At 47.2% G+C, this 15,463-nt stretch overlaps 1 protein-coding gene across 1 annotated transcript in view; it reads left to right on the forward strand.

Moving 5' to 3' along the window:
• Positions 1-6,558: 6,558 nt before the first annotated feature.
• OPRM1 (opioid receptor mu 1) overlaps positions 6,559-15,463 on the forward strand; it is a 46,896-nt gene continuing 37,991 nt past the window's right edge. Inside the window, exon 1 of the mRNA XM_090031471.1 lies at positions 6,559-6,731. Within this exon, the coding sequence (XP_089887597.1) occupies positions 6,640-6,731 (92 nt within the window). The 5' untranslated portion in view covers positions 6,559-6,639. The remainder of the gene's footprint in view (positions 6,732-15,463) is intronic.

Below are 15,463 nucleotides of genomic sequence, written 5' to 3' on the forward strand. Positions count from 1 at the left end.
GAACCCTTGTGTACAATGTGAACTAAATAGTGCATCCAGGCCTCTGGATTATTTACAAGCCCTCTGCAACAGACTGGAAAACCTACCATACTTTGATTTAATGCTCATTGGAAAATGGAGGGTTTAATTAATTAAGTATGAGAGGAAAGATGCTGTCTTGGACAAGACACTAAACTTAAATGCAAGTGATCTAGTTTCAGTTCCTAAATTACTCACAGACTTGCTGTGTGACCTTAGGAAATGATTAGGGAATGTGTCTATGCTTCAGTTACATTGACAAGCCATAAGGGCTACCTCCTGCATGTTAAGCAGTGTAACAATGTGACAGTGTGGGCAAATCCAGGATCAAGACAATGGGGCGGCAGCCATTCCCCTTTCAGCAGTGTAATGCATACAGGGTGAAGAGAGCTCATTGCACATGAGAGCCAAAGCAGGTGCAGCCCCTTTCTGTGATCCTGAACGCCAGTCTCTGCCTGGCCCTTGATGGAGCTCTAAATGTGATAGGAGCTCTTTGACTTTACTAGTACAGTAACAACTGTTTCAGGAAGGTCCAGAGCCTGCTTCTGCTTGCACTTCTACTCCCTCCTCCCCTCCCCACTCTCCCTGAATTCAGCAGCAGGGGAAAGGAGGAGACAAGTTGCAGTACATAGCCTCTGGTCTCTGTGAAGACAGGGGTTCTGCATTGCTGTTGCCATTGTTTTCCCCCTCCTTTCCCCTGCTGCTGAAAAGGAGGGAGAGGAAGAGCATCAGGCTTTGGAGCTGCTTGAAATCAGGGGCTCCAAGCAGATGCCACACTATCCATATAGCTCACATCATATATGGAGCTCCCAGGGGGAACTTTGTTGACATGCATGTGAGCTTCAAGAGGTCACTGTGCATTGCAATACACATCCAAAGTGGGGTGTGAGTGTGCTGCACACCCACTCTGGATCCACCGCTGTGAGACAAACTATGGCTTTGTTGCCGGCACAAGGTGCCCGAGGGAGGCAACAATTGGGTTCGTTGCCCAGTGTGCGTCGCGCCAATAAACACACTGGGGGGAGAAGTAGACAGAGTTTATTTGAACTCAAGTAAAAGGCGCAGGGAGACTGTATGGTCTCAAATCCTACGCCCCTAGCCCTGCAACAGTGTATATTTATACCCTGGTCACTTCCAGCAGTATTTTTCCACTAGCTGGCTCCCACCCCCCCTTTCCCTCCTGCCTTCTCTCTCTGAGCGGTGTCCTTGCATTCCACAGATAACAGTTTTAGGGAGTTTCAGCTTGCCTGCTACCCATCCTGTTTTCCAGTGTTACAGGAGGTTACAAAAAGTTTGGGGGGGGGGGGCCTGGCTCGCCTGGTCCTAGAGCAGAGGGGCTTCATCGACACTCGTGGTCTTCCATCCCTCTGAGTTACCTAGGGTTATGCCCAGTGACACCAACAGCTTTATTGCAATATTTCTGGTTTAAATGGCTTCATACTATAAAAATTTACATGCTTCAGTTTCCCTGACAGCTTCTACACTGAGAAAGAAGGTGTTGATTATGTCTGAGCTGTGGAGATTGGCCTAAGTGCCCTATGGGCCATCAAGCAACAAGGTGGACTTCAGACAGGGATCTGAAGAGATTCCCTAATGTTTCGGTAGCCAAGGAGGCTCATGAAAAAACAGCAGTATAACTGAGAGGGACCTGAAAAGGGAAATGCTTAGAGACAAGAAAGAAAAAAATGGCAGCTTGAGAGGAGCCTAGGAGGCTTGAGAGAGAACAGCTGTGGCTCTTTTTCCTAACAGACTGTTTGGGGTTTGTAGTCCAAGTACTCTGCTTCTGTACTGCTGTTGTCCAATGCATGTCATTTTTGCTTTAAGAGTTAACTGCTTTACTTCATATGGGTCTACTTTGTTCACTTAAGTGGTAGGTCATAGACAAAAGAGCTAAGTCTCGAAGACCATGCAGCCAGAGGTTTACCCTTTCTAGAAGCTACACCTGGGCTGCTTCAGGGAGACTGTGTGAGACTGGAGGTTCCAAGCAGGTGCTCCTTTTGGGGATCGAAGGCAAATCACCTTAGTGAGAGGTAGCACATTCAGAGGTGGTGTGTCATGTCTCAGTAGTGCTGCCCAGCACCATAGTTAAGTGGTATAGATATACCCTCTTTACTTCAGTTCTTCATTCCATGGACTACGTTATCCAGAAGATCAAGCTACAGGTTCTTAAGTTTTCCTTATGGCCTTACCATATAATCCATTAAAGTAATTAATAGAGATTTACATACAAGTTCTCTTAAAATTCATTCTTCCTGTATTTTCTGTACATTTGAATTGAATACAATGCACTACTAGTACATAATAAGGACCTTTAGGACCTAATCTTACACTTCCTTGGACTTGATGTCCATTCTGATCTGGTAGTATTTGCAATCATTTTGTACAGATGTCAACTGCAATGCGCAAAGAAATGGAGAATCAGACACATAGAGTGAAATTGTGATCCCACTAAAAGTTTATCTGTACTGATGCCACTATTCTGAGTGCTGCTCATGTAGACACTCCCAAATATGCCTTAATAGAGCTAGATCAGAAACAGTGATAGCAGTGTAGTGGTGGCAGTTTGTTGTTGAGCACAGAATAGATGCCCAAATATTTACATGGCTTCTTAGGCAGGTTTGTAGCCCTTGCAGAGTTTTCTGATGCTATGGCTGCACTGTTATCAATTCCCAAACTAGATAATATCAAGCTAACATATCCACAGACACTGTGGTCCCAGGTGTGGCTTCTGTGTAGATATACCCTGAATCAATGGCTTTGATTTGGCTTTAGTTGGACCAACAGTTCACGAAAATCCCTATTCTAAGTGGAAGTCGCTGACTATAAATAAAGATGCTGCCTCAATTACCCCTCTGTGAGGTTGTGAATGACATCCTCCATGATGCTATAGGTAGGTGCAATCTCAAAGTCATGCCCCTACCCCTTAAGTATGCTATCTATCATTTCTCACCTGAAGAGGCTATGACTCAGCAGCTTTGCAAGTACATACTCAGCACAGTCTTGCTTATCTGTACCACAATTACCCTAAATGCCTTGTTATCCATTACAAGAGGCCTATGTGCATTAATTTTATGAAAACATCCTTTGGTTATCTGATATTTTGATGCTTATTAAGTATGCCCTTGAAGTCTGTACTGCATTTTAAAGATGCCATGTTTATCCAGATTTCTTTCACATAGTTTCAAAATGCTGCTTAATGAGCCCTGTCCTTAATAGGCCTAGGTTCTGAGCATTCTTGCCAGTGCTTATTGCAGCTAAGGTTTTCATTTGCACCTGTCTAGAGGTCAGTTTAATTTGACATGTTAATTTCCATGCCTCCTATAACAAAGATATACTACCAAAGCTATTTAGGCATCTATAGCTCATTTTTAAGATGCCAAGGTTCTTTTAACGAGATACGATGAATCATTCAGTTTCAGTATAATCCAAAAACAGGCTGTCACTGATAATTAAGAGATAAGAATGAAAATGCACTGAATCTCTTAGCATCATTAGCTTCTGCCCTGCACTGTCCGCCGTTCAGAAGGCAGCACTGAGCATAGGAACATCAGAGGGACTAATTACTAAATGGCACCACTGCTAAAGCAAGCCATCAGATGTCTTGGTGAGGTTAAGGGGGGCAAAAGAGAGATGCTGCATCACATATGTTCCAGGACCTATGGCAATAGGAGTGTCCTGATCTTAAAGCCTTTTCACCTCCCTTGAATGAAGTACCCTTCAAGGGGAGAGTGAAACAAGAACTCTTAGAGAACTATTGATGTATTATATTTTGTATCTACTACTGTAGATTGTGCCACCAAAGGGAGATAATGTGGCTTTTAATATAAAGAACTGTTTTGAAAATATGGTTTCAAATGGTTATGCCCTATCAACAAAGGCCATATGTTTTTGAAAACAGAATTCTCTGGGTATAGCAAATTGCATGCTGATAAGCACAGTTTTACACATAGAACAGGTTCTTTGATCTTCCGTCTCCATTCCCAGTACATCTCCAGTAATCTCTAATGACAATAAGGGAAACACATTCCCCAGTGTCCAGATAATTATTTTCACCCATAAAATCTTGTGGCATCTTTTCCCTTATTTTCCCCACCGTACTGCTAGTGAACCGAGATTCTTCAGCAGGATTTGCTATTTCACTTTCCTGTGGTTTATGGCTTTAACCACTGCTAACACTGACAGTGTTGCAACTGTGTAAGATTAATTACTCCTGGCATGGCAGCAGAATAACTCTCAAATCCCTGAATGGCTAGTATTGAGCTTTTTTTTAATCTCCTAGATGTAAACTAACTAGAACTTGGAGACTTATGCACATCTATGTACTTCTAACATACCTATTGGGCCTTTCTACACGCCACAAAAAATGGCCTTTAAAGCAGCTTAAATGCCCTTTTGCACCACTTTAATGGTTGCTGTTTACACTGTTGGTGGCATATTGCACTTCAAATGACTTTGGGATGTAACACCTCCAAGTGTTTCAATTTGCTACCTAACAACGTGCAACAGCTGCTGAGGGAAGCACCAGGCCCTGTGCAACTCAGGGGCTGTGCAAGCAACCCATGCAGGCAGGCTCCACTGAAGGGGAAAAAAAAGCAGAAAGCCTGATTTTTTTTTTCCTCCCTTGAGCCTGCCTCAGCAGTGTGGGGGCCCAGTGCTTCCCTCAGTGGCTGTGGTGGGGCTGGTGCTTCCTTCTGTGGCTGCAGTGCCCCTACAGGACTGCCAGGGCTGGATGCCTGTAGGTGGGTGGTGCCTGGGGGACGCCGCTGTGGAGGGAAGCACTACACCCCCCCCACAACAGCTCAGGGACCACTCAGCCCATGGGCAGCTCTCCTCCACTCAGCTCCCTCCTGCTGCTGCCTCTCTACCTGCCAGCAGAGAGGCAGGTAAGGATTGGGCCAGGGGGTTTACTTCAGTTTCATTCTCCCTAAATAGAAGCAGTGTTTTTAAAAACCCACCATTTCAATTTAGGGAGAATGAAACCAAAGTAAACCCCCGTGGTGTGTACAAGCAGCCAGTCTATCCTGTTCTTCAGGCAATAGCCAGCAGAAGATGCACTGGGACTGAAGTAGGCCTGGGCAATGCAGTGAAGCATCTGGAGTAGTTCATGCCACACTCTGTATTCTGTTACCTCATAAGCAGGATTTTTTCTCCCCCAACCCTCTGCTCTCCTCTCCCCCCACAGTGAAGGAGCCCTTTTGAGTTAAGCAGTGCAACAGCAGAAGAATTTGGTCCAAGAAGTTACCAGCCAGGATGCTGTTCTGGGAGATGCTCAGGAGTGTCCCTATGCACATTTAAAATGATTTGCCCTTTGAAAAGTGCCAGCCCTTCTTTATGAGAAAAATGCTAATAAAAGGCATGCCAACAGCATGAAATGGTTCTCCCTTTGCAGTGGTACCAAAGCCTGTAAGACAGCAGCCAAGTCTGGGTGGAAAGATTACACAAACCAAACAAGAGGTTTCTTATCTCCTCCAGATTCTTAGGCTCTGGGGAAGGCAAAGCCTTTTCAGAATACTAGCCCATGGCAATCCTTTCACAACCTAGGGACACACACTTCACCACAATGTATCACTAGCAGCAACAGTCACTGCAGCACAAGGAGCAGAGGGCAACATTTCCTCAAGATCCCCTGGCTCATTGCGGTAATCAGCTGTGTTTTAAGCCACCCCTCTAACCTCAGCCTGTTGAATCATTCCTTTCAACTGCTCCCTCCAGCCCTGCTGCAGCATGGTCCTGCTGGGAGACCTGGCACTGGTACAAACCAGCTTTCTGGAGCAGGAAGGATTTTAACTGACTTCCTTCTGAATGCCCTGGCTGCCAGTCGTTGGATCCCAGTCCCTAATTTCGGTGGTGGAGTCCGCAACCTCCCTCCCCTCCCCTGGGTGATACCCCTTTGCCCTCAGTGATAAGGCGGAGGGGGGAGGGGAGAGCAGGACAGAGCTGGAGGTAATGACCGGGGCCCGAAGCAGTTGCCAGAGGTCTTCCCCCCGTGGTTGCACCTGTGGGAAGGAAGGACAGGTATGGGGCTGAGCTCGCAGTACTCAGACTAACGAGCAAACGCTGGGAGAGTGAGCACAGCCTGCCGCCCTCCCCTTCCCCCCCGCCCCCCGAAGGCTCCTCCCCTGCCCGCTTTCCCAGCCGGCACACACATGTGCCGCCAGCCAGCTGCGGGAGCGCACGTGTGTGGGAGAGCCCGGCGGAGCGGGGCAGGCGCCTCGGCGTGTCCCTGCCTCTGCCCAGCCTGCGCCTGTGCGCTGGGGGCGGGGAGGAGGCTGGGCCGGGCTCTGCCCGCACCGCACCGCACCGCACCGCACCGCACCGGCCCGTCGGAGGCTGAAGGCGCGGGGTGCAGGTGTCCCCGCCTCTCCCCCGCCCGCCGCGCGCCTCGCCAGCACCCTGGACAGCGCCTCGCCCGCCGGCCCCAGCACCATGGACAGCGCCTTCCCCGCCAACTCCAGCGCCTGCGGCCCCTTCTCGCCGCCCTGCCCCGCGGGCGCCTGGGGCAACCTGTCCGCCCGCCTGGAGGAGCACGGCTGGAACCAGTCCGACCTGTGCCGGGGCGGCAACGGCAGCAGGGGAGCCGGCGGCGGCAGCCTGTGCCCGGCCCCGGGGGTCAGCCCCTCCATGGTCACAGCCATCACCATCATGGCCCTCTACTCCGTCGTGTGCGTGGTGGGGCTCTTCGGCAACTTCTTGGTTATGTATGTCATCATCAGGTAGGTGAAAGGGAGGCGGGGGGGGGGGGGTAGGGGCAGGGGATTGCCACGGCGCGGGGAGGAGAAGGAGTCATGCCGGGACGGGGCTGGGAGGCTAAACCCCAAGGATCAGGCACCGTCCTGGAGGCTGAGCGCGAAGGGAGCAACTCAGTCCGGCTAGAAAGCGAGATTTCCTTGGCCCTGGGAGGGAGATAGCTGCTTTCCTTGGCTCGGCCCCCGCAAGGAAGCTGAAGGGCTCTCATTGAAAGGCGGCTTCTTTTTGGATCATATGTGAAGCGGCTCCGGTTGAAGCCCCAGGTCCCGTGGGACCCTTCCCCCCCCCCCCCCCACACACACACACCCGGAGTCTCCACGGGGCAGGTCAGCAACCCACCTGGATCGGGCTTGGATTTGGGGTTTCAGGGCGGGCACAGCACAGTGTTGGCCAGGGGAAGGGAGGCTCCTTAAACCGATGCCTCTTGCTGCTTTGCGACCGAGCGCAGATGCCAGCGTGTTGCTGACCTGCCCCGTGGAGACAGAGGACTGGGAAAGAGATGGAGAGGCGGGAAGGGGGGAGGGCAAAATTGTCACCTTGGGCTGGTGTGGGAAGGAATGGCTTACCAAGATCAGAGCGGGGGAGGCGAGAACAGGAGGCAGCGCTCAGGGGCAGACAGCGTTAGATAAGAGACGCTTCCACCAGGGCAGAGACAAGGGGGCACCGCTGCTAATCCCTGGCTGGAGCGATTTCCCACCTGTTCAGAAGCTAAGCGGGCTCCCAAAGAAATGCTGCAGACTAGCTGGAGAGGGGCGCACCCAGACAGACCCTTGCCCGGCTGTGCTGTCCCTTGGGGAGACGTTGTGCCTAGTTTAGGAGACAGAAGGATTCCAACAGGGACTGAACACACACACACGCACGCGCGCACACACACACAGACACACACACCCTTCCCCCACGCCCCCAGAGCCCTGCCTCCTACCCACACACACTCCTTCCTCAATCCCAGGCACCTCCCTTCTCCCCACCCAGCGCACACATATCTTTCTCCCCTCCGTCCTGGATGCCACACAACCTCCCCTCCAGAAACACATCTAAAAGCACGTACCTTTCTTCCCTCCTCCGCAGGCACACATTCAAACCCGTCTTTCCCTCACTTCTTCCCGAGGATGCACAACTTCCTCCCATCCCGTCTACACACTTCTTCTCCTTCCCTCCCAGACACACGCCACCATTTTTCTCCCATCCTATCTACACACACACACTTACTTCTTCTCCTTCCCTCCCATACACCCCCCCACACCTTTCTCCAATCCTATCTACAATATACACACGCGCACCCAGTTCTCCTTCCCTCCCACGCACCCTCACTTTTCTACCATCCTCCCTATACACACACACACACACGCAAGTTGCTTCTCCTTCCCTTTCAGACACTGACCCATCCCTCCCTGTCATTCACGCACCTCCCCCGAGAAATTAGGCACACGCATACCCACAGAATACTAGGTGATCATGATAATAGCCAATTCGGCCCTTCCTTTCTTGGACCCATGAGATCCTATACTCTGCCAGAGACATCTATCGAAGAGGGGATCAGGCCCATTACAACTAGTTACTGCCTTGGAGATGTGTGGCAGTATTTCCAAGCTTCCTGGCAGATAAATCCAACTCCGGATAAAAGTATTTAATAGTGGGGGAGTAATTATACAAAACTGCCTTTTAATTTTCATAGGAGGGGATTTTTTAATGAATTGTAATTGTTTCTTGCCTGGGTGAGCCTTTAATATCTGTAAATCTGATTTCCCTAAAGAGAGGCAGGTAAGAACAGAATTAAATCGAATCCTTCCATTTGTATAACATCTGTGAGACAGAGATCAGAGTAGTGTAAATTTCTATTAGAAAACAGCACCACCTACTGAAAGTAGGGAACACAACAGGTGGAAATGCTGTGAGGTATGGGAAATTCGTTTCCAATGTACATTTTACTGAAAGAGAGCAATATTATTTCTTGCATTACTTTTTTTCATTTAATTTTTACAAATGTTTAGGATAGGAGGGAAGGATGAGAGAAAATGCTATTTGGAATTTAAAAGCAAGGTTATATTGGTATCCCAGTGGTCATACTTAACTTTATAAAATGTTACTGATTTAAGTTAATAAATGATAATATGATCTCTTGGCCAAGAAAAACAAATCAGCAATGTTTCTATAAATCAATCTGCATTTACATGAATTTAAATTACTTTTTTAAAGCATCTCCATACTTTTCAGAGAACAGAGGTAGCAAGTAACTTTTTAATGTATGATTCAACTTGGCCTATTTGTACAAATAGGGGATAATTAACAGGAATAGCATGACAATTGGCATCTGGTGATTACAGTCTTAAGGTAACTGAGAAGGAAGTGTTAAAGTTATTGCAGCAGTGAAGGGAACTGCACAGCAGATATACTTTTCCAATACTGAAAATGTCAGCTACACAAATTGAGCAGTTAAGAAACTTCTCAGAGAAGAAATTTGTGTCACTGGTAGCATCTGTGTAAGAGCAGTTAATATATTGCACCTTAGTAATAAAAAACTTGGCAGATAGAGTTAAGGGAAATGGAGGTTGTAGTTTAGGCTGAAGTAGTCCTAATCAGAAAACTATGGTTTCTAATTACACTTTAGGGGCTGAATTTCAAATGGAAATTGCTGGAAAGATTATATAGTGTTCTGTGGTTTGGTTCAGCCTGCCAGGCATGCCATTTCCTGGCAGCATCCTACTTGTGTAAGTGCTTCTGAATGGCAGGGTGGCCACAATTGTTTGGTCCATGTATCAAATGCATTCCTTTGGGAAAAATCAAATGTATAATATAATTCAGTAAGGATGCTTATAAGCAAATAAGTATACCACAAGCAGTCTTTGGCACTGTTTATATCAAGTAGAACCTGACCAATATATCCAGTATACCACAGTGTCATTCAAACAGTCTGTACATTTAATATTTGTATTCCAGTAGCACAGTAAGTCTAATTTTGCCAGAACCATGCAGATGAGGTTTAAGAGGCAGCTTTTGCCTTAGTGAGTTCACATCAACAGATGGAGTAGGAGAAAGGGAGTAGTATTATGTCTGAACACAGACCTGAAGCCAGATCTCCTGTGCCTTAACCACAGATGATCCTTCCCCCAAATATTGCACAACTTATTAAAATAATATGTTACAGCAATGGCAGTTTTGACAACTTGAGTCGAAAATAAATGTCTAGATTGTATATAAACTAAGGGGATAGAGCACAAAAACAAATATCCATTTGGTTTTAAAACTTTCAAATCAGAGTGAAATTCAAAACACTCATGCCCTACCTCCACCAAACAAGAAATAGATCATTCTGAACTGATGTATACCTCCTCGCCTCCCTTCTTATCCCTTGGTACAGAAATGTTTCTGTCCTTCTGCCTCTCCCCCTAAATTTTTAAAAACAAGATAAATCAAGGAATATTAATGTTATGGTTTTAGAGCCCTAGTCCTACAAGTCCTTTAGTCTTCCACAGTGCAAGCCCAGACAACTTATACAGATACCCCCTTACTCTTGGGAGCAAAGGCAAAAAAAGGACACATCAGAAAATAAGACTTAAACTTGCTTCTCAACATGCTAAATGGATGCTTAACTGCTTGCTCTTTTTCTTACCCAATTGCTTGCCATTTGGGAGTGGTAACTTGGTGGCCTCACCACCAGTCTCCACCTAATGTGGTATCTGGATTCCCACTGTTCCCTGTTCTGTCCATCACTTTTTAACTTGAGTTCATATATATGTACAATATTTTGAACCTGAAGTGTGTGAGACAAAGCCTGGGTAACCAAAACTACTATTTCCGTCAGTAATTATCAAGCAGGACCTCTTCTGTCTAAGGTAGGGGAGTCTAAGGTCACAGGTTGCTTCCGGCCCATGAAGCTGCCTTAGTCAACTAACCAGATTCAAGGAGGGGCTGGGAATTCAGGGGTGGGATAAGTGGGGGCAGGGCCCATGCCAAATTCCAGGGAACAGAGCTCCACTAGGGATGAATTTCAGCAGCAGTGAGGCAAGTGATAGCTACATTAACCTCTGTGACTTCCAGATGCCTCTTACCTCACCACTGACATAGCCCATCCCACAGCCAGAGGTGGGTCTGGAATGGGCATTAAACTTGGTGGGCCAATGGTCTACCATAAGGGATACTAACAAAAGTCAGGTTTTATCCCTTTTCATTGATTTCTTGCCTGTTTAAGTGTTGTATTAGCTATCGGGGGCAGCAGGGCAGGCCCTATGAGAAGAGGCTATGGGACCTGAACCTGTTCAGCCTCCACAAGAGAAGGCTGAGGTGGGATCTAGTGGCCATTTACAAACTAGTCAGAGGGGACCAGCAGGCATTGGGGAAGTCCCTGTTCCCCCAAGCACTATCAGGAGTGACCAGGAATAATGGTCAAAAGCTGGCAGAGGGTAGATTTAGGCTAGATATCAGGAGGTGCTACTTCATGGTCGGGGCGGCTAGGATCTGGAACCAACTTCCAGGAGAAGTGGTGCTGGCTCCTACCCTGGGGGTCTTTAAGAGGAGGCTAGATGTACACCTTGCTGGGGTCATTTGACCCCAGTACTCTTTCCTGCCATGGCAGGGGGTTGGACTCGATGATCTGCTCAGGTCCCTTCTGACCCTAGAAACTATGAAACTATTTCCTTCATGAACTCCATATAGGTATTAATTACAAATATGAATAAAGCACTGTAATTCTTTCAATAAACATGAAGGAGGTTTATATGCTTCTTCTTTATTGACCTTTTAGTAGACAAACATTATTAGGCCAACAGCAAATTTGACTTCTAGCCACCACTGCATATATAGATACAGTGTACAATTAGTCAGATACAATATGGATTAAGATACACAGTAGTCATGGCCATATTCTGCTCCTATAAGTCAATGACAGCTTTGGTGTACTCTCAAATGGGAGGAGAATTGTATTCTGATGATTCAAGGAATTTAGACTGTGCAGTGTTAGAAAGATATACTTTCAACCAACCGTCATTTATATTCCAGTGAAATCTGGAAAGATGGATCCTGGATATGGCATCCCTTAGTTTACATACACTAACAAATACAAATCATAGTATATACAAGAACAAAAACAAAATGGATAATAAACTGAGAGTGAAGTTAAATGGAAAGCAGCTGTGCAGGTTAGAGACATGGAAGGAAATAAGCAAGAAAACAACCAGCAGAAGACATCACACTATGCTGAAGACAAAAATGAGAAAGCTGGATGCCAACACAGAACCAAGCAGCAGCACTTAAGATTAATGGGGAAGTTGCATAGCATTACAATTAGGAAGCAGTTTCTTGGTAAGCCTCTCCCCTGCAACTTCTTTCCAGGGTTAACTCTGCCCCATCCACTGCCTGCCTGAAGCAACTCTACCATGTAGGCTAGCTGCTGTCTGAAAACTACAGAAATACAGAAGAGGAAGCAGCACTTTCCCTTCTCCTTTCTAACCAGTCCTGAACCTCTCAGTTATACAAGATGATCTAGCCTGGGAATGGTGGCAGTTATCTCAACCCACTTTTTAGGTTGTATTTGAGAATCACTTCTTGTCATGATCAAGTGACATGATGTCAGCAATGACCAACCTGTAGTCACTGATATGTAGAGATCCTGGTTTTCCATTTCCCATGGAAAAACAGAGAAAACACAGATTTTACCTTTTAGAAGAGAAACCCATGGATTTCTCCCCTTTGAAAAGAGTTCTGGAGGCTGGCTGAGTTCCAGCCTACAAAAGCTTGTTGCAAAAGGGGCAGGGCAGCCCTCAACCCTGCCCTGAGGGGAAGGGAGGGGGGAAGGGTAGAGCCCAACACTCACACTTACCTCCAGCAAGGAGAGTGAGCCTGAAGCAACCTCCAGTAAGTGGGGCTTGGGGGTTGTGGAGCAGGTGGGCAAGCTGGCTAGGAGCTGAGAGAACAGGGAGGTTTGCAGCCAGCCAGGCACTCTGTCCAGGAGGGGGTTTGCAGCCTCCCTACTCCTGGCTGGAGTGCTCAGCTGGCTGGAAACTGCTGCCGTTCCTCCCCACTCACTCAGCCCCCAGCCAGCTTGGGCACTCCCTAGCCGGGCACTCTGGCCGGGAGCGGGGGTTTGCAGCTGACCAGGACTGGCAGGGGTTTGCAGGCAGCTGAGCACTCTGGCTGGGAGCAGGCAGGTTGCAAACCCCCCACGGCTGGACTGCCCAGCCAGCTGCAAACTCTGGGTTGCAAACGCTGTGCTCCCCACCCTGCTGCCCTCCCCCAGACTCTCCAGAGCACAGTGTGTGCGACTGGCACAGCAGGGCCATACACAAAAGCTACTTGCCGCTGCAAGATCTGTGCTGCCGTGGCCACACTTCCTCTGCATGAATGGGGGCAGTGCACATCCACCCTGCCCCCACCCCTCACACAGATCTGGCAGCTGGGCCCCCCTATAGTAGGGCTGGGGGGGCAAAGGCTGTGGGGTGAGGGAACAAGGGGCACAAGCAGGGCTGGGGGGTTGTGGGGAGGGGGCAGTGAGGGACACTAGCAGGGCTGTGGGGGGCATTTAATTTTAACCATGGTCTTTGGGATTTTTATCAGAGAATTTGCAATTTTTTACCAGAGACTTTGTGATTTTTTTTATCACAGAAAACCAAGACCCCTGCTGATGTGTCAGGTGTCAGTTACAATCAAAATGGAGGAAAAATTGAAAAGTGTTCTTATGGACAAATGACCTCTTTTAAACAAAAAGTATCAATCCCATTTTTCTCCAAAATGTTGCTTTATATATGGTTTTCCTTTTAAAAAGCTCTGCTTAATTCAATCAGTTATCAGAGTTTTACATTTGAAAGCTGGGAATAATCATTTAATAGTGGGCTGACACTGAAGTCATGCAGTCAGTCCTGACCCCCTACTAGATCATCCTTTGTTAGCAGAAATGCAGTTCAAGAGGAACCCTCAGTATTTGAAAGGGGAAGAAAATCCAGAAAGAATCAGAAACAGAAGTGAGAAAAATATGAGGATTTGAATAAAGGGCATTAAAGGAAGCATAAGGAAAAGGGATTCAAGGATCATGTCAGGCAGTGGAGGAACAGAATGGTCTTTAGGGTTCATGGTAGTCGACTGTGAGAAGAAAAAACATTTTGGTCTAATGATAGGTAAGTCAGTCCAATATGTGAGGCATACCAAATTATTCTCTTTCACCTCTCCATGCAGTTCCACCCTGCTGATGTGGCCACCATTGTTACCTTCCTCCTGATAAGTTGACACAGCAATAGAGGGGTACCTACATTCTTACCTCGGGTGCTGAAGAGTATATGAGTGGGTGAGATGTCTGGGTGCTCCTGCTAAACAAAGACCTTAGTTTTTGGTGTTGGGAGGTCCCCCAGAACCGTGGGTCTTGAAGTTAATGCCCTTGAGAGATGTGTTATAAACTTACCTCCTCTTAGAGCATTGTTTCAGTTACTCTGAAATCCCAGGCAGAATTCTCTTCATCAGTTAACTTGGGGCAAATATGCACACTTGTCTTCACAATCTGGGGGGTGGGGGGAGGTTAGAAATTCAAAGACTAGCTTCCCATATAATCGCATGACATCAAGACATGGGGCATGAACCTATAATGCCTATGCCTACAAAGCAGCTCAGTTTGATGTTAGCCTTCTACCCAACAAGGGCACATTGTTGGTTCATTTTCAGTGTACTGTCCACTATAACCATCAAACCCTTTTTCTGAAGAGCTCTGCTTAGCCAGTTGGTCCCAAGCCTGTATTGGTGCATGGGATTGTTGTGTGGCCTTTATCCACATCTGCTTACATTTTAAGGCAGGTACAGAAGGAATGAAAAATACTGACACTCATATCAAAAGTATTTTGTCTGACAGTCTTTTAAAGAACTAGAATCAGAATCTGTTTTTCATTTCTTGTGCATGGATTTCTTGGGGGAGGGTCATTGCTTGTTTGCATACACTATGTGGTGTCTATTAATGCTGATTTCCACACAGGGCACATAGCATATTTTCTATGCTTTTGGCTTACAGTATGTAGGATTTGAGGGTTTTGTTTTTATTTTGGGGGAGGGGTTTGCTAAGTTGTACTTCTAGGGTTGCTGAATTTGTTTTATTTGTTTATTCTTGAAAGATTTAAAGCCCTAGTGAGGAGTGCTTTAAATTAGGCTTTCTGGGATATGCAGACCAAAGCCCTAAGATAAGTGGGGAAGCAGGTAACTTGGAGGAAGTAGAAGCAGGAGTGGGCAACAGGGGAAGTGTTCTCATTCTTCCTGAGAAAGTAGGGCAATCAGCTAATTCCCTCAGGTGTCTGTACATGAATGCACGGAGCCTGGGAAACAAGCAGGAGGAATTGGAAGTCCTTCCACAGTCACAGAACTATGACAGGATTGGAATACCAGAGACCTGGTGGGATAGCTCACATGATTCATAGTCATAGATTGCAAGGCTCAGAAGATCATCGGGTCCAGCCCCCTGCACCAAGCAGGAAAGACAACTGGGATTAGGTGACCCCAGCAAGGTGACCATCCAGTCTCCTCTTCAAGATCTCCAGCATAAGTGATTGCACCACCTCTGGAGGGAGCTTTTTCCAGCTTATGACTGGAGCACTGTCATGGATGGGTACAAACTGTTCAGGAAGGACAGGCAGGGAGGAGAAGAGAAGTTGCACTTTCTGTAAAAGAGCTGTATGATTGCCTAGAGCTCCAGTATAAAACTAGAGACTGCTGAAAGCCTCTGAGTTAGGGC

Source organism: Crocodylus siamensis, chromosome 1 (genome assembly GCF_052110815.1).
Source record: "Crocodylus siamensis isolate JL-2025a chromosome 1, ASM5211081v1, whole genome shotgun sequence".
Taxonomy (NCBI): domain Eukaryota; kingdom Metazoa; phylum Chordata; order Crocodylia; family Crocodylidae; genus Crocodylus; species Crocodylus siamensis.